At 43.1% G+C, this 21,132-nt stretch overlaps 1 protein-coding gene across 1 annotated transcript; it reads right to left on the bottom strand.

Annotated features, from left to right (window-relative positions):
- Window positions 1-1,573: 1,573 nt before the first annotated feature.
- Window positions 1,574-20,445, bottom strand: LOC123023155 (integrin binding sialoprotein). Its single transcript, XM_044429582.1, has 7 exons — window positions 20,371-20,445; window positions 15,414-15,478; window positions 12,665-12,715; window positions 12,503-12,574; window positions 9,648-9,725; window positions 3,890-3,997; window positions 1,574-2,371 (listed from the first exon to the last, which is right to left on the bottom strand). The coding sequence occupies exons 2-7, from the start codon at window positions 15,465-15,467 to the stop codon at window positions 1,772-1,774; spliced, it is 963 nt and encodes a 320-aa protein (XP_044285517.1). The 5' UTR covers window positions 15,468-15,478; window positions 20,371-20,445; the 3' UTR covers window positions 1,574-1,771.
- Window positions 20,446-21,132: the final 687 nt, after the last annotated feature.

Below are 21,132 nucleotides of genomic sequence, written 5' to 3'. Positions count from 1 at the left end.
GGTCCCTTGCAGTTCTACTGTTCTATGATTCTTTGAGAGAATATACAGCTTGGTTTATTATAAATTTTAAAAGCAACCACCATGGCATGGTGTTAATATGCACCATTTTCTTTTAGTTGAATTTAGTTTGCATCCAGGAGCCCTTGAATCATGCTGAGAATTCCCCTCCCCCTGCCCAAATCTGTTCTCCTGTGAAACACGGAATGGCGCCACTCCTGGTTAGCAGGTGACCTTAAGGAATATTTAATAAATTATGCTGTACAGGGTCTGCTTGTGTGAGTGTTTAGACTGACTTCCTCTTGGCATAAATCAGCTGCTTAGTTTTCAAACATTTTCATGAATATTGGACATGATATGTTGCATGTCTCTGATTTTACTTACATCAGGAAGTGTGTGTGTGTGTGTGTGTGTGTGTGTGTGTGTGTGAGAGAGAGAGAGAGAGAGAGAGAGAGAGAGAGAGAGAGAGAGAGAGGTGATAGTATACTTGAACAGTAGCAGGGGTTAGCCCTTATTTTATGCTGTGAGCCGCCCCGAGGCTTCGGCAAGGGGCGGCATAGAAATGTTTTAATAAATAATAAATAATAAATAAATACCTTTCATGACAGCCTGGTATTCTGCTTAGCAAGCCAGCCGAAGCAGACCGTCAGTGTGGGACAATGGTTAGAGTTTTGAAATGGGGCTTGGAAGACCTGAGTTCTAGTCCCCACTTGGCCCTGAAACTCACTAGGTGAGTTCGGGCCAGTCATTGGCCCTCAGTCTGACCTACCTCATAGGGCTGTTAGGAGGATAAAATGGCAAGCAGGAGGATCAGGTAGGGAGCCTTGAGTTCCTTGCAAGAGGGAAAAAGGCAGAGTATCGATGTAAGGATAATTATATAAAAAATGCATGTGGCTAACGTTGGGATCTCAGATAGTGTGTGGCTTTCATTAGGGATAAATCTGATAAAAGGGGGGTGCACATGATGCGTCATGGATCCAGAACCCCCCTTATTTCAATGGCTAAATCCTATTTCAGGGGATGCCTTGGGTCTGCATTCCTGACTGGGCAGGACTGAAGGACACTGGGCTGAGGTTAAAAAAACAATAACACAGTATAGCTTCAACCTTTTACCACTGATATAGAGGAGGCATTTCAACCTTTTACAGCGAGGGAGAAACTGTCCAAATGCTTATCTCTTGTTTCAGTGAGGTTTCATGGGGTGCCCTCTGTCTCTTTCCAACCCTACAATCATCTTCTTTTTCCTTGATGAAGTATATTGTTAAAGCTAACCAGGCGTAAGTTTGGGTCACCATGGAAAACCCAGCAGATGCTCCAAATTTTCCAAAGGCAACACCAGGACAAATGAAGTTAGTTTGTTTGACGTGTAATTCTTCTTTATTTTTACTCAGAGCAAATCTAGTCTGTTCACTGTTTCAAAACTTCTTTTGGCTTTAATATAAACAATGGATTGAGCAAATACAGTAATGCAACAAACTTCAGTTTGATCATAATTCCATTGGACACATCATATCCATCTATTCCATGATTTTTAAAAAAATCTACAAACCCTACAAGAGTCCACAGTGGATATGTGAATATATTTGAACACATTTAAAAACAGACAAAAAGAGCACTTTTGCATAGTTAGCAGTACTACCAAATATTAATCTTCTATCTTGCTTAACAAGAACCATGTTATGTTGTGATGCACCTTCCTGAGTAGACCCCTGGGAATAATGGCTATGCAAAATAATAAATACTATTAACTGTGCCAAGGTATGGCTTAATTTCTTCACTGATTGTAGTAGTAATCCTGGCCATAAACATCATACCCATGCCCTTTATAGTAGCTGTACTCGTCCTCATATGTTCTAAACGTGTCCCCCCGGGGGTACCCATTCTCACTCCCATGGTACTCTGACTGAACCTCATAGCCAGTGCTGGTGGTATCGTAAGCCCATGGGTCTTCAGTCGTGGTGTCAGAGAGCCACTGATCTCTAGGAGATGTCTCATACTGCCTGTCTTGGGTGGTTTCATAATGGTCCTGATACTCTGTGGTGGGGACGGCAGTGCTGAGCAGTGTGGTGAGAACAACTGTGGTTGCTTCTTTTTCTTCTCCTTCCTCCTCCTCCTCCTCCTCCTCCTCAGCTTGACCACCGTTTCCATTCTCCTCTGCAGTGCTGTTGGTGCTTGTCCCGTTCACACCACTACCATTCTCATCAACTTTCTCCTCTTCTTCCTCTTCTTCCTCTTCTTCTTCCTCATCTTCATCACTGTCTTCTTCTTCCTCTTCTTCTTTCTTTCCACCTTTTTCTGGAGCTTTATCCTTTTCGGCATTTTTAGCACCCCCTTCTTTCCCAGGTTTCTGAACAGGCTCTCCTCTTACTGGCACCTGCATTGGCACATTGAAGACACTCCAGTTACAAGGGGAGCACTCAGTCAAAATGTATGACCTCAAATTGGGTTGTGCAGATGTTAAAGTGATATAATGTGCCTCCATGTGATCCATACATTTCTGGATTTAATCAGCTCGAGCATTTGAATGATAAAACTTCGCCATTCAAAAGTACTTTTTAGAAATTTCCAAGCACTGTTTCTTATTCTGAGGCTAGGATCCTGCACAACCTCACATTTTCAATGTATAATTATTCCATTTTTATCATGCTCAAGGCACATTTTGATTATTTTGTATATAAATGTGTGATTTTTTCATAATGAATTTTCTAGGAAAAAAGACTCAAGGGCCTAGAAGGAAACACTGCATAAGTTCAGAAAATAAAAATAGCATAGTCGTGGACAAGAAGGGTGAAAGTATCAACAAACATATCTGCCCAATAAGTAAAGGTATTAAACCTGAATCGCACAGTCCAGCATTCCTAACAGAACCATTATAAAAATGTACAAATTTGTTCTGAATAGCACTGTTATGAAAAGTTCCATTAGGTTCATTATTTTAGGGATGGTTCTTATATGAAACTCAACTCCAATAATGGACAGTGCACCCAAAGCAGGTAGGGGCAGTCAAGGCATGGCATTCCAAGTACAATTTTTCCTGAATAGAACTGAAGTGGGGATGTTATAAAAAGTCGTGTTCTGGAGCAGGCCGAGTTTTGCCCAATGACTGGTGCATGCAAGTGCCAGCTCTAGGTTTTTGGAGACTCTTGGGTGAAACATACTCTGTGAACGCCCTTCCTTTACAAGCCTGCCTTCTCACTGTCATTGTGACCAGCTGCTGTTGCTCCTCATCTTTCTCCTCACTGCTGTTATCTGCTTGCTTGATAGGCAGAATGCCTGCCGGCCGGCCAACATCAATTCCTCCTTCATGGTTCCTGCTTCTCACTCCCATCATTGACTGGGCCAAAATAAGAGGCAGGAGAACGAGGCAGCTGCAGTGCAGCGGAAGAGGAGCAACTGCAGGGCCTCTTGCCAGTGTGCCCCTACTGGGGCATCGTTGAGCTCTCAGCATTTGCCCAGTCATGCCTACCCTTGACGGCAGCCCTGATTCTCCCTCTGCAAGAGAGCCCAACTCTTTCACCCTCCCTCCTGGAAGAGGCTCGGAGACAAGCTATGAAGATACCGGGACATTCCCTCATTATAATGCAGAGCCTGAGGGGCTTGGGAGATGGGAATCTGAGGGCCACAGTAGGCATGGTGTGGACCCCACCTGTGGCTGAATTCTTAGGTTTTCTTCTAATACATAGGAAGAAGGCTGTGTGAATGTGACTGAGCTGGGTCTGTGGCACTGGGTAAAGAGCACATCCACTTGTGAGCCCTGCTGCAGTCCTGGTTAAAATCCTCCCTTCTAGCAGTGGCATAGGAGAAAAACATCGCATTGCACGGGAGAATTTGAGGCACTGGGCTGCTGAAGCAAGGTAACATCCTCAGGGATCACCGCTTCCACCACTCTTACTTGCTTAGGAGGTCTGGCATTGCTAACGCCATTCTTATCCCCGGTCCCTGGTCCTGTAGGAGCCTCTGTGGCATCACCATTTTCTTTTCCACCTTCCTTTTCTCCATTCTTTTCTTCATTTGACTGTCCCTGTAGATAAAAGAAGCATCGGAGAACTGAGACGCCGTTTCAGCTTCTGGAGATGCTGTAGCGCGAAACACAAGCCTTTGAGCAATAGTTGTCACCATGACTAGGGGAAAAGCTGTGAGGGGGTGAAAGTTGCGGAGGAAACGCAGTGAGTGGCACATGGACCAAGGCCTGCCTTCTACCTTGGCTAGTCCAGTGCAAAGTACCTTGCTTTGCAACTGTTCTGCAAGGATTCGGGCTGCTCAGCAAGGGCTCTGCCAAACATGCAATTTATGAGGGGAAAGTTGCTTTTAGTAGGCACCATTTCTATTTGTGAAATTATCGTGCAAAACCACTTAACAGATTTAAATTAGCTGCAGTAAGAGATGGTACTACAGGACACTTTCTTCCAATACAGGATATTTGAAGGATGAACTGAGAAAATGAATCTGGAGTCCTGGACAATCCATGATCACAAATGTTTGCATTGGCACGGCTGCCATGTGGTTGGCACAGCCACAGTCCAATGCTGGCCATGAGTCCTGCCTGGCAACATTGCTCTGGCATTGCTGCTGGTCAGACCAAGTGCAGCGTTTATCTGCTGGTGTAGCAGTTCTTAGGTCAGGTGGTCATAACACTTAAAATAAGATGCAATGCCATGCCAGTAAAGACCTATGTTATTTTTCTCTATTGAGAAAACTTGCAAAATTGCATGGTGTGGCTAACTGTTTGGATTGCTATCAGAGGGCATCATGACCTCTTTAAAACAGCAATTATAATGTTGCTTATTTAAATGTTGCTGAGGTTCTCCTTATGTCGAGGAAGAACATTGCTGGGAGTAAATAGATCTGAGAAATACAATGGCACATTTTGAAGGACTTTCCAATTTTGCTCTGTTGGAACTTGTAAATGGAAGCCCCCAGGTGCCTATAGCAGCAACTGTTTCTGACAGTCACCACAATCATCTGAAAAGCCCTCTTTCAGCCCTTTACTATGGCTACTTCTGTCCTCGTTTGCAGTACTTAGCTTCTTTGGACAGCAGAGTAGAAGGACAAGGAAAGCCTTGTCCAAAGAGGACAAGATGTGTGAAGAAGTAAAGAGAGGTGAAAACATTGATAGCACTGCTGAGGGGGCTGGGATGTAGCTCTTTAGATCCCTGTAGCAGCTGCCAGAAATAAGAGCTGCTACAGTCAGCTGGAGGCTTCCTTACAATGAGAAAAAAGGCTAAAATTCAAAGGTTTCTGCATAAATTGTTTCAGTGAACTACTGATTTTGTGGAACAACATTTAAAGGACTTCAGGACCTTTCAGATAGCTGCTTAAATCCATGCAGACTCTGCTGCACCATAAAATACAGGGCTGGATCCAACGTCATCACTGAGCCCATAAAACAGATACCATTGGTGGAAAGAGAACTCTGCACCCTCTCCTCTTCCTCTTCCATGTACCCCCCAGCTCTGCTCCAGAGGGCTAGGGGACCCTCCCTACAGGGGGTCTGGAAGGCATGAGGGGCTGCAGGGGAAGACAGAGAGGTCCCATTCTGCAAGCTCAAGAACCCCTGATTTCCACAGGGAGCAAATAATTTTCCTTTATTGCACCTCCATTCCTGCAGCCCTCTTTGTAATTTAAATCTCACCAGCAAGACCTCTTGTAACCTAAGAGTTAACTTGCTCCTTGTTGCTTGACCAGATGAGAGAAGAGTTCTATATAGGAAAGCACCTACCTCACATTGCAAAAGCAATTTCCCCTTATTCTATTTTTAAACCCCAATTTTAGCTTGTCCTCACCCCCTTTAAGATTAAAAGACATAGATGTAGCAATCTAAATCTAAATGTGTTTTAGAGCAGTTTTCTTACACACCTTTGGGGAAAAGAAGAATTACGGGCTGGATTGCGACATATATCAGCACGCGTTGAGTCGAATGTCACCCCACACACTCCTCACAAGAACAGAGAATTATCTCTTCTACGCACAATGGAATAGTTATGACAGTGTGGCGGGTGGTGTGAGAGTAGAGTTTTACCTCTAAATTGTTACTTTGCTGTCACTTGCGTTGCCAGCAAAGTCAGGTTTACTGATGGTGTTTGTTTGGCTTATAAAGACCTTTTTGGATGGCTTTAAAGGGGGCTGGGAGAATTCCTGCAGGAGTGGCTACCAGCCCCAATAGCGCTATGTTGTCTCCGCTCTTGATGGCAGTATGCCGATGTGCCGTGGCTGCTGGGAAGCATGGGCAAGAGGGTGCTGTTGTACTCATGCCCTGCTTCTGGAATCCTGTAAGCAACTGGCTGGCCACTGTGTGAAGAGGATGCTAGACTAGGTGGACTAGACTTGATCTGCTACTGGCCATTCTGCTAATGTTCCTAAGGGCCAGTGTGGCGTAGCGGTTAAGAGCCTGGGATCGGGACTCAGGCAATCTGGGTTCTAGTCCCCGCTCAGCCATGGAGCCAACTGGGTGACTTTGGGCCAGTCACAGACTCTCAGCCCAACCTACCTCACAGGGTTGTCGTTGTGGGGATAAGATGGAGGAGATGTAAGCTGCCTTGAGCCCTTTGTAGGAAAAAGGCAGGGTATAAATAGAGAAATAAATAAATAAATAAATAAATAAATAAATAAATAAATAAGGCAAATTTAAAAGGAAACTCTGAAGGCAGTCATTGAAGTTATTCAAGCAACAACCACAAATGCTATTTATCTTTTAATAAATTTGAAACTTTAGGGTTTTGACCATCTTCTGATAGGGAGGAAGTAAATTCTCATGGTGAGGATTCAGAAGTCACGGGGAGGGGGTGGGTGGTGAGCTATTTGCTGCTTGTGCCGAGAACTTGCGTCATTGCAAGTGGTATGCAGAAGGGCCAAAGTTCGGCATAGAGAAAGGATGCTTCATTGGCTGATTTAGGTCAGTATAATTGCAATCAGCCCCATTTCACTTCATAACTGTGGCACTCTGGAACAGGAGATGTAAGCATCCCCCTTCCCTTTTGCCCTGAAATCACAAAATGGGTAGGGAGCAAAGAATCCCACTGAGAGTCTGCAGTCCTGGTCTGAACTGAGGCTAATATGCTCTGCTTGTGCTAAGGCACAATCCTATACATGCTTGGACCTTTTTGTTTGGCCCTAAGCCCTGTGCACAGATTATGCCCTGTAACTCCCAGCTTTCTCCACCCAGGCATGGGAGAGATATAACGTTCCTGCTGAGACTCGCACGGGAGAATTGCACCTGGGCAAGTCAGGAAGGTTCAATGGGGGAATGACACAGACAGAAGGCAGGGAGAGGGAGGGGAGAGTTATCCAGTAATGAGTTGGCAGCATAGTGCACAGGTAGTAGAATGGGAAAGAAATGGAGATCAGAGTCAAGCGTGTGGATTCTAGTGTCCAGAAGGGCTACTTTTATGAGCCATCCTTCCTTCTGTTCATGGAGCAAACACTTAGGATCCCTTTGAAGCAGGTTGAAGGCCAAGCAATAAAGGGAAATGAGATGGGAGCATTTCATTTGGATACATGGACTTTGTTTACAAGGGAGAATACATCTGCCCAGAAATACTTGTACAATGCAACGTAGTGGCACCCTTGTAAAGTAAGGCACTCAATTTAAGCCAGATTTTCATTTTTATAAATACTTGTGTTCAAGAGTATATTGACTCAAGAAACCATCACAGTACTGAACTGAAGGAGCTATTATAGTCCGTTCAGGTAAAATATGTGCTCCCCAAATAGCATGGATACCAAGTTACATATTTACTTAGAAGATCATCTCTCTTGGAGAGCCAATATGAACCAGAAGTAAATACTAATATAGCGAAGATGCAAAACACTAAACACTGCAAATGAACTCCTGGCCCAGAGCTATGTTAGAGGCCATCACACGTTACCAACATGATGCCTCTTCTGAGTTTGACAGGCTTGCCTTTGGATTGACGGAGCTGGGTCTTGTTCTGGGCATGATCCAAAGGATGTAGGGTGTCGCTGAAGCCCACTGACATGAGGGGACCAACCTAAGTCTCACTGTAACCAGCAACAGACAAGGAATAACTCTGTTTCTGGATTCTGCAAAGCTGTAGGGGACTGCATATCTTGAATCTTTTCCCTGACATGCTAGTTTTGTTAATGTCAAGAGGCGAATGCTCAGGAATACTTGTCAAGAAAGTTTGCAAAGTATTCAATTTTTTTGTCCAGAGTGTGCACAGTTGACAAATCATGTCTCCTTGCACTTTAGTGCATGGATAGCAGATGGCATGTCCACAAACCGACCTCACAGACTTGCTTGGACTCATGTCCTGCCAGACACCCACACAAACACTCAGTGCGAGACAGATTTAGGTAGAGAGAAAGCAGACCAGAGTCTGGGAAACCAAGCTGAGGAAGTCTGATGGATTCCCATCTCTAAACTGGAATCTTCACACGTCTCTACTAGTATTACTCATTTCAATACTTTCTCAAAAATACGCTGCACAACTACCCAAGACACATTTTAGCCACTTAAAATATTTTTAAATCAATTAATCTGACACGGGAATCTTTCAGCTCTACATTTTACTAAGATTAAATGCAATTTTAAAAACTTCAGATATTTAAGCCCTTGTTCCCCTGCACTGATTCAACCATCTTCCCACCTTTAGGTCACAATTTTTTGTCTAAAGCTTAAAGCATCTTCTAAGAAGACTAAGAAAGGTGGACTAAGATGTACAAAGTAAGATCAGCTACAGTTTCTTTATAAGTTTCACATCATTTAGACTTTTAACCATAACCCCATTCACACATTATACACATGAAGGACCATGAAGTGAGGCTGCACCTGTGGCATCCATGTTGCATACCAGTGGGGCCACTTCACATAAGCCGGAGTCTTCTTCAGATGTTCATGCTCAATGTGCAGGCACCAAGGGTGTGAATGAGGAGCTCGTATCCAAGAATACAAGCACAGTGTATTATGTAAATGAGGATCCCCCAAGTTTCTTTTAATCTGCTTCTGAATAACCTGGGGACGTAGGAAGTTGCCCTCTTGACTGGCAGGGTATCAGGCAGATGTCCCTCCAAGATCTGTCCAGAGATGAGAGGACTGGAACCCCCGACCTTCTGCACGGAGAGTGTGTGTACTGACACTGATCTACGCTGCTGATCTCCTTAATTCAAGCCTATATAAAATGCATCCTACTACAGCAAATGCTCTATCAAGTGCATATAGAGACCTGCTAAGGGTTTGAGAAATCTACTGTTTCGTTGTTTGCAAGGGATTAGAAAAACAAAAAGGCTATGAACCACCTGCCAGGTTGTAATTCCTGGTTTGTGGGATGTGTTCAGAAGTTGTGAAGGCTTCAGGTGTCCTTTTAAAGAACCACTGTGGATTTAAAGAACCACTGATGAACTTTACTAAAATTTCACCTCATGATGACAGTAGTTGTGCTTGGATAAATGGACAAAAGTCCTATCTGTCTCTAAAGCTTTGCATCACAAAAGCTTTCACTGTGTCCGTAAGGATTACTTCTTGTTTAGACAACTCGGAGCTTCAAAAATACAGCAGAAAACCGAAATGGAAACTTGTGGGCAGTTAGTAATCCTCACCACGGACACTCACAGAGTACAGTCTATAAAAACAATCCTGGTTATTTTGTTATGTCTCTAGGTTTATTTTGACAAGAGCCAAACATGTCCCTTACCTCTTCTTCTTCCTCCTCCTCCTCTTCTTCCTCTGAACTATCTCCACCATATCCTTCTTCAGATGAGTCACTATTAGACTGAAATAAGAGACAGTTGTAAGGCATTTCCCATATTTCTATCACAAAGTAACATTACACATACACAAAAATGATCTACTGCTGTTCTCTAAGCATCTGTCATTCTCACTGAAGGCAGTGTTGGCTGTTTGTGGTTTGAAGGCCTGTTGCTATCCATTCCCTTAAAGCCCTGGAGAGAAATGAAATTATCTGTCAGGAAACTGAGAAACTCTCTGGATAAACTGGTTTCAAAGACAAAGAATGGTTGCAGGTGTGGAATCTCGGAGGAGGGCTTTCTCTGCGGTGGCGCCCCACCTATGGAATGTGCTCCCCAGAGAGGTCCACCTGGCGCCGTCGTTATTTGTTTTTCGGCGCCAGGCGAAGACCTTTTTATTCAAACGTCATTTTAACTGTTACTAGTATTTATTTATTTATTTTATTCTTTGGCCAGGGCGACTTATTTTATATTGTTAACTTATTTTATATTGTTAATTGATTTATGTTGTGAGCCGCCCCGAGGCTTCGGAGAATGGGGCAGCATAGAAATTTTCTAAATAAATAAATAAATAAATAAATAAATCTTCCATTTACATGCAAATCAGACAGAGCTAGGGTGATGTGGTGTATAAGATAGCAGCCAGGGTTGAAAGGTCCCAGCTATGAAGGTCCCTGGACGAACTCTTGATCTGCTTCATCTCTCAGACTAACCTAGTTTGCAGCAAGACCAGCCCTTTTTAATCCTCCACTCCTGATGTACAGCTCCTAACAGGAATCGTGCACAGTGACACTAAAGCTACAAGGTAGTATCTGCCTCAGTTACAGGCTCTCACACAGCTGTTTTTGGGTGGCAGCCTGAAATGGCACCACGTGGATATTCCATCTGTTTTTTACTTCAGGGGATGAGGAGAGATGCTTGTGGGATTTTCTGCATTGTGTGCCAAATTAACTTGACCAGCTTTGCGTAATATGCACCTGGGCTTGGGTAAGCGGTGGAATGTCATTTGCTGTCCTGTTTTATGTATCATGATCTGCTGGGCTGGCCAACCCTGCCTCAGGGAAGGACGAAATGGGACCCACTCCTTGTAGACTGCCCTGAGCTTCTCTGAGGAAGAGTAGGCTGCAAGTGAACCAAGTCCCAAAGGGAAAAGATAGTAAGAGGGTGATTAGATGCAGCAAGCAACAGACCACATGCTTTCTCCATGGAGGGGTCTAGGCTCCATTCCTAAAACCAGAAGTTTTGATGTCTGGCCTGTTGATCATGCAAAAGCTAGTTCTTTATTGTCTCCTCTTCGTGACTTGTTCCTCTTCCAACCCCTTTTCTTCTCTTCTTTTTAACAGGACAAGGATAATGAAGGAAGAACGCTATTCAACATATAACCTTCAGCCAAAATGGTCAGAAGACCATAGGTTTGATTCTAGGCAGCTTATACAGGGACAGGTTTGTGGCCTTGGGGAAGCTAATGCTGTGTGGAAGAGCATGTGCTTCATGTGCAGAAGTCTCCAGGTTCTGCACCCCAACATTTTTGGGAAGGGCTGGGAAACTCTCCTACCTGAAACCCTGGAGAGCTGCTTCCATTTCGTGTCTAACTTAGGCACTGACTTAGAAGCAACAATGGCCTCACTTGGTATTTGGGTTCAGAAAAGTGGTTTATTTATTTATTTAGAAAATTTCTATGCCGCCCCATTCGCCGAAGCCTCGGGGCGGCTCACAAAACATCAACTAAAATATAATACACTAAAAATATAAAACGAATTAACAATATAAAATAAGGTTTCGAGTCTTGAATACCTCCAGCTTTTACAGCCATGCTCACCGTGGCAGTCACTTTATGAATGGGTAAACTGCCCATGGCAGCAGTGACTCAGCTTTCCATGTGTGCCTATTGATCCCAAAAGGCTGGGGACCCGTAGAACATTCTGTACCAAAGGCCAGAAAATCCCCAGCATTAAGGAGAGAGCAAGCTATAGCCTAAAGCAATCTAGTTCGTTCAAGCAAGGGCATCTCCGGACGTCTATGGAGAGTTGACCTGTTTTCTTGTTATCAGAAATGCATGATTGTTGCAGCTGGGACACAGGGAAGGGAGACATGGGCAGCGTGCTTTTCTGGTGCCACAATGCCATGGATCAGCATATAAATATCTCCATACTCAACAGACGTGCCAAACCGCCATTCTGCTGAGGCATCATGCCCAGAACCAAGACAATTTTACTTCCCTACACGAGCCATCCTCGGAAACATGTAATTAACAGCCTTCCACCTCACTCTCAGCTCATCCATACAGAGTGACTACATAAGGCTTATGCTGCCGTTTGTTATGTTTTAAGAAACAGAGCGGGTGCTTCTGAAAACAGAGGATGTTTTAAGAAATGGAATGGCTGTTTCCTGTCACATGTGCTTTTTGCCAGGGTTATCTCTTGCAGTACCACACTGAGTCATCCCTGCTGGGCGGCTTGATATTGCCACATGTGCTGGCTCCTTCCCTGAAGCTCTTTGCTGAGCTGGGTGATATTGTGTGCAACCACCATCGCATAGGCAATCGACCTTTTTGCATGCCTTGGCAAAAATACCTACCAAATAGCCCACCAGATTTTGCAATGCGCTGTGTGTGCGGCAAGGACATAAAGTTCCAGCAGGACCTTCGCACAGAGTTTGTGAGCTCAGTGATTCTGTGATACGTTATCTCTGGATGGTTATACATAGGGGAACTCTTTCAACATTATTATAAATGGAATGGAGTGGAACAGAACAGAATAATATTTTTTAGAATTAAAAAACCCATCAATACAATTGCATTTACCTGAAATCTTTTCATGGGTGAGTAGAGGTAAGGATATCTGTGAAGGAAGTACCTGTATCGGTTCTTGAATACCTATCATGAAAGAGAAAGCATTGTTGAATTTAGGAAAAGTCTCAAGATGTTTAATTTCAAAAGGAGAATCTGATGGATTTTACAACATACTGCATTTTCTTCTGTATCCTCTGCCTTAAATCTTCTTCTGTAGTTTTTTACCTATAAGAAAAGAGGAGAGTACTTCAGGTGGGTGTGATTCGCTTTCTGTGATTGCTTGCTGGGTTTGGATGCAGGCCTCTGTGGCGGCTAGCTGAAACATGCATCGTCTTGGGTACCTCTTGAAGACGTGGGTATTCCATGCCTTTGTTTTCTGGTTTCTCGTGTGACAATGTAATGCATATGATAAGTGGACAGCAGTGGATGGAATCTAGAGAAGCACAACCCTGTGGCAAGAGTGAGGAAGGGATTGTTCCAAGTTGTCGGAGGTGGTTTTCTTTCCTGCCAGTTAACTACCAATTATCATCGCTCCATGTGGAGTACAAATGCCTGTGAAGCTATCCCGAGGTGAACGCATCCCAGATGGGTATCATATGATAATGAATGCAACTGCACAAAAAAGCACAGCTGAGTGGTAAAATGGTGCATGCTTTGTATCTGTAAAGTTATGTGTTCAGTTGCTAGCATCTTATGTCAAAAGGATTTCAGAGAGGAGAGAGCTGCTACCAATTACAGCCGAGAAGACTTGGCTACAGGAGCGACACATGCAACACTGAGTACTTGGATGTATGTGATCCATAATATTCTTAAATGGAAAATAGATACTATATATTGGATAAAAAGGGCAATGTATCTGACTACAGGCTTAGGATCTAAACGAATCCATCATTTCCATGTGCCTGGTACAATTAATGGTTCAGAGCTTTCCTTAATGACTGTGAGCTAATGTTATTGTTGCAAATGCCAAGGGGATTTCTAAGTCTCTAATTTCCCCTGAGCATGGGAATTTTAAAATCTGTTACAGTATTTCAAATCCTTGCATTGCCGGTCAGTTTTACTTTGGTTTTTACTTATGTTTTATACTATAATTTTAAGCTCTCATGCTATATCTATTTGTTGTTGTTGTTAGTCGCGTTGTTAGTGTCCGACCCATCGTGACCCCCATGGACAACATTCCTCCAGGCCTTCCTGTCCTCCACCATCCCCCGGAGTCCACCTAAGCTGACACTGACTGCTTCAGTGACTCCATCTAGCCACCTCATTCTCTGCCGTCCCCTTCTTCTTTTGCCATCTATTGTTCCCAGCATTAGGCTCTTCTCCAGGGAGTCCTTCCTTCTCATTAGGTGGCTAAAGCATTTGAGTTCCATCTTCAGGATCTGGCCTTCTAAAGAGCAGTCAGGGCTGATCTCCTCTAGGACTGACCGATTTGATCGCGAGATCCAAGGGACTCGCAGGAGTCTCCTCCAGCACCACAATTCAAAGGCCTCAATTCTTCGGCGCTCAGCCTTCCTTATGGTCCAACTTTCACAGCCATACATTGCAACTGGGAAAACCATAGCCTTGACTATATATCTATAGTGATGCATTTTATGGTTTTCACTGTTCCAGATAGAAATAGCCAACTAGTGCATTTAATTATAACTTATAGATTTAAAGATTAAAAAAATATTTTTCTTAATGTTTTATAGATCTTTTCAGGTATACATACATGTGTGTATGTTAAAAACATTTTGGTATAAAACACCAGCTTTGGTCACAGAAAGGCATATATTATGCTACCACTTAAAACTAAGCCAGGACCTATCAGGAAGGAACAGGATTTACAGTCAGCACCTGCATTCCCCAGTCAAGCTAGCTGTATTAATAAACATCAGGGCTTGCTTCATCTCGACTTTCACATTGATATTACTTTTAATCTGATCAAGAAACATTGCCTCCTTCATCTTTCTACTTTGCAGCTCCATTCAACACTAGCACAAAGGTTTTAGATACAGATTTTAAATATCAATCCATTATGATTTAAAAAAAAATATATATAAGATTTTAAAAATGGATGCACTACTGGTGGAAACGTGCTTGTTTTAGGAGTGCTGTGTTGTGCCTATCGCATCATCTGAATATCACTTGGTTTGGTTTTTCTTTATTGTGAACCGCCCAGAGAGCTTTGGCTATTGCTTGGTGTAGAAATATAACAAATCAGTACCTGTCATGTTCTTCCTTGGATGCCAAGTGACAATCATTTCCTGAAGGATAGTGCTGAGCATGACCTCCCCACACCAGCTGCAACTTTCAGTGCTACAGGCTATGTCTAGGCAACTGGGACATAGATGAGTGGCCATCTACCCATCTGTCTGTCTATCCATCTGCCCGTCTGCCCGTCCATCTATCTCAGGTGAGATTCACTGGCGTTATCCTGTTCACTGGTCCACCGATCATTTGTGTTTGCACACCTGTGCACATAGCGGATATGGGTACAGCAGCGCACCGTGATCATCTGAACTGTGGCTGACTTTTCCCCCTCTGAGACCACCTGTTACAATGTGGCAGCGAAATTAGTGGTCTAAGGCTAGAACAGGTTTGGGACGATCACAGGCATTACATTTCTAATGGGGAAACAGCTGAAAAGTGTTATACAAAATGGGTGGGTGGGTGGGTGGATGAATAAAGAATTCGGAAAATTAGAATGCTGAATTTACATTAATGAATGTGACTAAAATGGGCTATCCTTCTGGAGTTAACAAACATGAGAAAGTTCATTCTTTCAGTGCCTTGTACACTCCTAAAATGAGTTATTGAAGGATGAATTGACTGGTTTTTAAAATTCATCTTTTTATTTAAAAAAGAGATCAAAATGACTTAGAGCAATAAAAACAAAACAAAATGATAAACGGGCTGCCAATACATTGTTATTTTTACTCACTGAGAAGGCACAGGCTAATCCCAAAATGCAGAGAAAGAGTAGAGCTGTCCTCATTTTTCTTATTTCTAGAAGGGGAAAAAAGGAAATACACATTAGAGACATTTAGATGATAAGACAGTTACAGGGCTTCTGAGAGCTTCAGAGATGGCCCTTTTCATGGTCCTGCCACCATCAGAGGAGCATTTGATGTGGGTGCAGGATGAGGCCTTCTAGACATCTGCTCCCCGGCTTGGAGCCAAAAGTGAAAAGGTTGGCTTTCTCACTGCTTGCTTTCTGCTGGTAGGCAGAGATTTGTATTCAAGAAATCCTGTGGCATGGAAGCTGGTAGCTGTGTTGAGGGTGCACATGAAGAAAATCAACAGTTCACACAAGCTATGTGATGGAAGACATTTGCACAGCCGTGTCCACCTAACAACCATGTATAGAATGCATACAAGAATGCACAGAACAATGCATAGAATGCAAAGATGAAGGAAGGTCACATGCGTTGGGCTAAGCCTTGACCTCTGAGTATCTGCTCAGAGATCTGAAGAGAGGCTAGGAGTGAAGGTCTGGATGGATGTAGGGGGTCAAGAAGGCAGGGGGGACAGTGAGTGCAACTCTCGTCACCCCTCCACATGTTCATTCAATTGTTCGTTTAATATACTAGTATCTCGCCCTTTCCCCAGAAGAAACCCAGGGTAGTTTACATATTCCGTAATCAATTAATGATCGTTTTGAATGGTCTACTCTGTGAATGGCTGAACATTTGGATCCAGCTAAATCCGCATGTGCGTGCGTGCATGCATGCATGCATACACACACACACACACACACACACACACACACACACACTTACACTTGTCTGGGGAAATTTATATATGCATATGATTTTGAAACAGATCTGCTTTCCATGGGCAGGTGTATTGCAGTGGATTTAGGTTTAGAGTAAGACTACACACCTGGGGTCACTTCCACCTGCATTTCCAAAGTTCACTTCTGGGCTGCTATTGCTCCACCTGGTCTATTTCAGATGGACATTTTGAGGAGAAAAGAAACTAGTAAGACCTTAACTCAGGAGTGGACAAACTTTTGGGGTCATGGCACCTTTGGCAACTGAGGAACTGTCCTGAGCATGACTGCAAAATCTGTGCCATAGAAGGAGTGGCAAAGGAGAGGTAATTTGTCGGAGTGCAGGGCAGGGGGTGGAGTCTGAGCCTCAGCTTGCTAAGCAACTCCTTTGTAACCACAGCTCTCACCACCAAGAGAAGCCCATTGCATGGCTGTCGACAAGAAAAGTGTTGTTGTTGCTGTTTTAATCAGGATGGGCAAGACACCTTGGCAGGGCCCCCAAAATACCATGTGGGTCCCCCTGCCTACAATGCATTAGAACTAATTAATAACCAAACTCCAAAGATGGATTCAACAGGTATAACTCTCATTTTCATTCTTGGTTGTGATTGATTATCTGAGTCCCGTGGGTCCCCTCTCAATCTGTGACTGGCTGACATACAAAAGCATCGTCTAAGCTAGAATGTGCAGAATGGCGAGAAGGGCACTTTAAGGAATAGACTCTCACACGGGTCACATTCTGAGCTTCTTATAGAACCTGATGATGATGATTCTCCTATTCTCACCAGTACGTTGCCTGAGCTATATAGGAGTCCTGTAGTCAAAACCCCGCCATACACAGAGCAGCTTTGGCTATTGCATTAGAAAAGCAACCAACCAGCTGCTTAAGGAAGGAAGGAGAAACAGGCATTAGATTTCTCTGGTTCAGTTGAGAAACTGAAGTTGTCAGTTCTTCTTCTACCGTGACAGGTGCAGTGAACATGGATTCAGATTCTGGGACTGTCCAAACTCTAGATTTCCTGTCTAAATCATAAGCCATTTTTGTATAGTCAGATAAGAAGAGAAACTGATCTATAATGTGGATTTAGTTGAGATCCCTTTAAAGAATATAAGAAGACTCCAAGCTTTTTGTTCATAGGGGAGCTAACAAGCCACCTGTGGAAACCAACCGCCCATGTTACCCAGCAACTGGCATACTGGCTCTGACAGTTTTTCCTGACACTTATGCAAGGTTCTCTGTCCTGTTTTTCTGAATACTATGTGGAAATGACACCAAATGTCAAAGTACTCCATTTCCCCCCCAAAGACAGATGTTTTAGATCTAAAACATTTCAGATGCACTGTGAGCTGGTAGATCCATTTTTACATTTGAAAACCAGAGATTGAAACTTAGTTCAGCTCTGGAAGTATCTGGAAGGCTTGCCTTTTCTGACCCGATTTTAGACTCTTTTCCTGATCTTTGAATGGCCATCTAGCTACTGAGTAGATGGATATTGGACAAGGAATATAGAAGAGGTTTACTGACTCGAATGGTTGCACTCAATGGAATCCCTGATAGGTGTTCACCAAGTTGCTTATCCACTTTTCAGAACAAGAACCCAGCATTAACATTTCCATAAATGAAATAAATGAAATTGCCCAATAGGCAAAGTTCTCGGGGCATTTTACTCAGGTCAACCCAACACAAACATGCATTTAGGGCTTGTCTTCTATAACCCAACCCAGAAGTGGAAGGCCAATGTTTTTGGACGTCCCTACCTCCTCACCACCAGAATTTCTTGTCTAATCATGCCTTGTTGCACACAGTTGATGGATTTACCAACCCTTCTGCTCTTCTAGATCAGTGATTCCCAAGTTTTTTTGAGCGGTCGCCCCCTTTCCTCTTGGGCAACAATCCTACCCCCGCCCCCACGCCTCTTTCTTTGTGTTAGGTCTTCTGCTCTACTGCAAACTTAAAAGAACCAATCACTGCCCCCCTGGATATTTCTACCACCCCCAGGGGGCGGTACTGTCCACTTTGAGCATCACTGCTCTAGACCCATTCATTTATACTTTCCATAGAAAGCTGAGGCACTTTTTCTGGTGCATCAGCAACAGGACCAATCAACAGCATTTGAAGAACTTTCCCATTCAAGCTCCCCAGGTTTGTGTGGTCAAGACCACAGTGCAATGGCTAAATAAACAGCTTGGTGCTTCAGAAGCCTACTCAAATTTCCTCTGTGGTTAAAAGGTGTGGGATCAAAGTTTTCATCTGACCTCATTGCTGCATGCAAATGCACTAGGTTTCCCATTGAACAGAGGACCAAGACCCCGATTTTTAGCACTGAGGGGAAAGGTTTTTCCTTTCTATCCCTCCTGTTCTGTGTTTGGCTGCTCCAACATGATATGGAGAAGAGACGAGGTCTCCAACAAGCCACGGGAGCCTTCTCTCCCCACAGCTCTTTCCCACTTGTGGCACTACCTTCCTCTGCTCCGGACTGAACTTACATGAGAAATGAAAAGGAAGCTTGGCATGGCCACTTACATGCTGCCAAAGGCCAAAGTCCTTCCCTAAACTAAAAATTTCCTCCTTATTCTGGAGCATCACAGTCTCATATAACATAATAGGTACCTCTTATTTCACCATTGCTCCAAGCTATCTGTTATTTTTGAGGATCTGGCAGTGCTTTTGTGAGGCTGGTTTGGAAGGACTCCACTGAATCCATCAGGGTAGGGTGTGTAATCCAAAGTTAATTGAATGTGGCTTGCAACCTCAGACCTCCAGAAACCCCAAAACGCTAACTGAAGTGGTCCCAAGTCCGGTGTTGGGGAAAATAGACCAAAGATGACAACTTTATCTCATTCAGATTATCACCCTGTTAGCAGACTGGCATGCCAACCTATCCTAACTCCCTTTGCAGATGGTATAAGATCCATAATTCATTATGAGGCATGTCCCTTCCTCTCCCACTCCCTCAAAACTGAATTCAGGACATAGCATGTCATACAAATATATTAGGAATATTCTGGAATAATCAACAATGATTACAGAAACTCATATTTGTTTCTCCTCTAAAATACGCCAAGGCCTTAAATAAGCAATGGATTTAGTCATGCTTAGGACCGAATGAGTCATTACTTTGCAGCTGTGTCTGGCAGCCATGTCTTTGGTTCATTTTCACTCTAGAGTAGGTGCAGTGGAACTGATCTGAATCTTAAAAGCTCCCCCCTGCAGGTTAACATTGCCCCTCTTCATAGTAATAAAGTACTAATGATACATTTAAAGTAAATTTCTGTTTTGACCCTTAAGTTAGACCCATCTAAATCCAGAGAACTAAAGTTGTTACTAACTTGTTCCATTGATTTCAGCAGCTTTGCTCTAGGCATGACTAAGCTTAGATCTAACCCAATATAATTTAATTGATGGTATCTGCTTTTATAATTTGGTCTTCACAATTTGAACAGTGATTCAGGGAGTCCCTAGTTATCTGTATTATCACCATAAAGTGGCTAGATTAAAGAGCATCAAAGAGCATCTTGGTTAAGTCCAACTGATGAATTCAAGGCTGAGGGAGCATTTGAACCACCTTAGCAGCCTTTAGGGAGACTGCATTGGCCAGCTGCAGCCTCATGTGCAGTACAGTTTTTAAAAGTGGCCTACCTTATAGGGTTGTCATAAATATGCCTAAGATAAGGGGTGTAAATCACTTCGAATACCCAAAGCTACTAAATAAATGCTATAACATTTTAATTATTATTTATCTCCAGAATAGCTTTATTATATAGAACTATTATACAGAACCATTTTTTTAAATGGAGGGTTTCTGCCCTCTTCCATATCCTTTAGCTAATGTTGCAAAATAAAAGCCAACCAAGTAAGGGAGCCAATAGCTTTTGTTTTCTAGGTGGTACAATGCAAAATTCCAGTTTTATTCTTTAAATCAGAGTGAGCTAAGGGTAAGCAAGGCACTGCTGGTTAGGAAAACTTTGCTTTAAATAATAGAAACCATGCTTTTCTTAAATTCACACCTACAAAACGAAACAGAGTCAATTCCAAGCAGAGGCAGAAATTCAGAAACCCAGCACTAAAGAAAGTGGAAAATGGTTGTGGCTTGCATAGAACCAAATACAGAGGACAGTCACTTACCAGTCTGCAGTCTTCCTGACCTGAAGCTCACAAGCTGGTCTCTAAGGAGTCAGGGGACAGAGATTTAACAGTTCATGTGTTTGTCCTTGATCATCCTACTGGGATATAAGCACTATTTTTACCCTCCACCAGCCAATCACAGCTTCCTTGACATGATGTCAGCAAGTGGACACTTACCAGGAAATCTCCAAACTTCAACATTTCTCTAGTCACAGATTTCATTTATAAACATAAAGTGCAGTTTTAGTGCCCAGAATTTTAGATCACTTCACTTAATTGAAGGGTTGAACCAGAGATGAATAGGTCGGGATGCTGAGCTATACTATAATGGTCTGGATTTAAATTAAACTAAATATTGGGAACATTTGTTGGTTTTTCTTTTGTGGGAGGGAGGCAGAATGGCCAACAGGTAGAGGGAAATGTCTTGCCTTCTTTCTCTAAAACTGCATATTAGCAAGTGACATGTTTAAGATCTTATTCATTAAGATGGAACTAGCCACTTCAAATGTGATATTTTCTTCCTACATGGAATTGCTCCAGAAAAATTGCTGCAGAATACATATTTGTGTGGATTGGCTCATGTGGGGGCTGACAGAATATTTATATAGCATTTTTATTATTCTTCAAAGTGCTTCATATGTATTGCCTCAGAAGAAAGTAAAGATAAGGACACAAATATATATTTCAACCAGTCATTGCTGACAATGACTGCAAAATTGCAATGGGGTAAGGAAAATGTACAGATAAGAGTTGACTGATAAG

The sequence above is a fragment of the Varanus komodoensis genome, unplaced genomic scaffold (assembly GCF_004798865.1).
Source record: "Varanus komodoensis strain SLA01 unplaced genomic scaffold, ASM479886v1 scaffold2, whole genome shotgun sequence".
Taxonomy (NCBI): domain Eukaryota; kingdom Metazoa; phylum Chordata; class Lepidosauria; order Squamata; family Varanidae; genus Varanus; species Varanus komodoensis.
The sequence above is the reverse complement of the archived record's forward strand: the minus strand, read 5'-3'. Positions and strand labels throughout refer to the sequence as shown.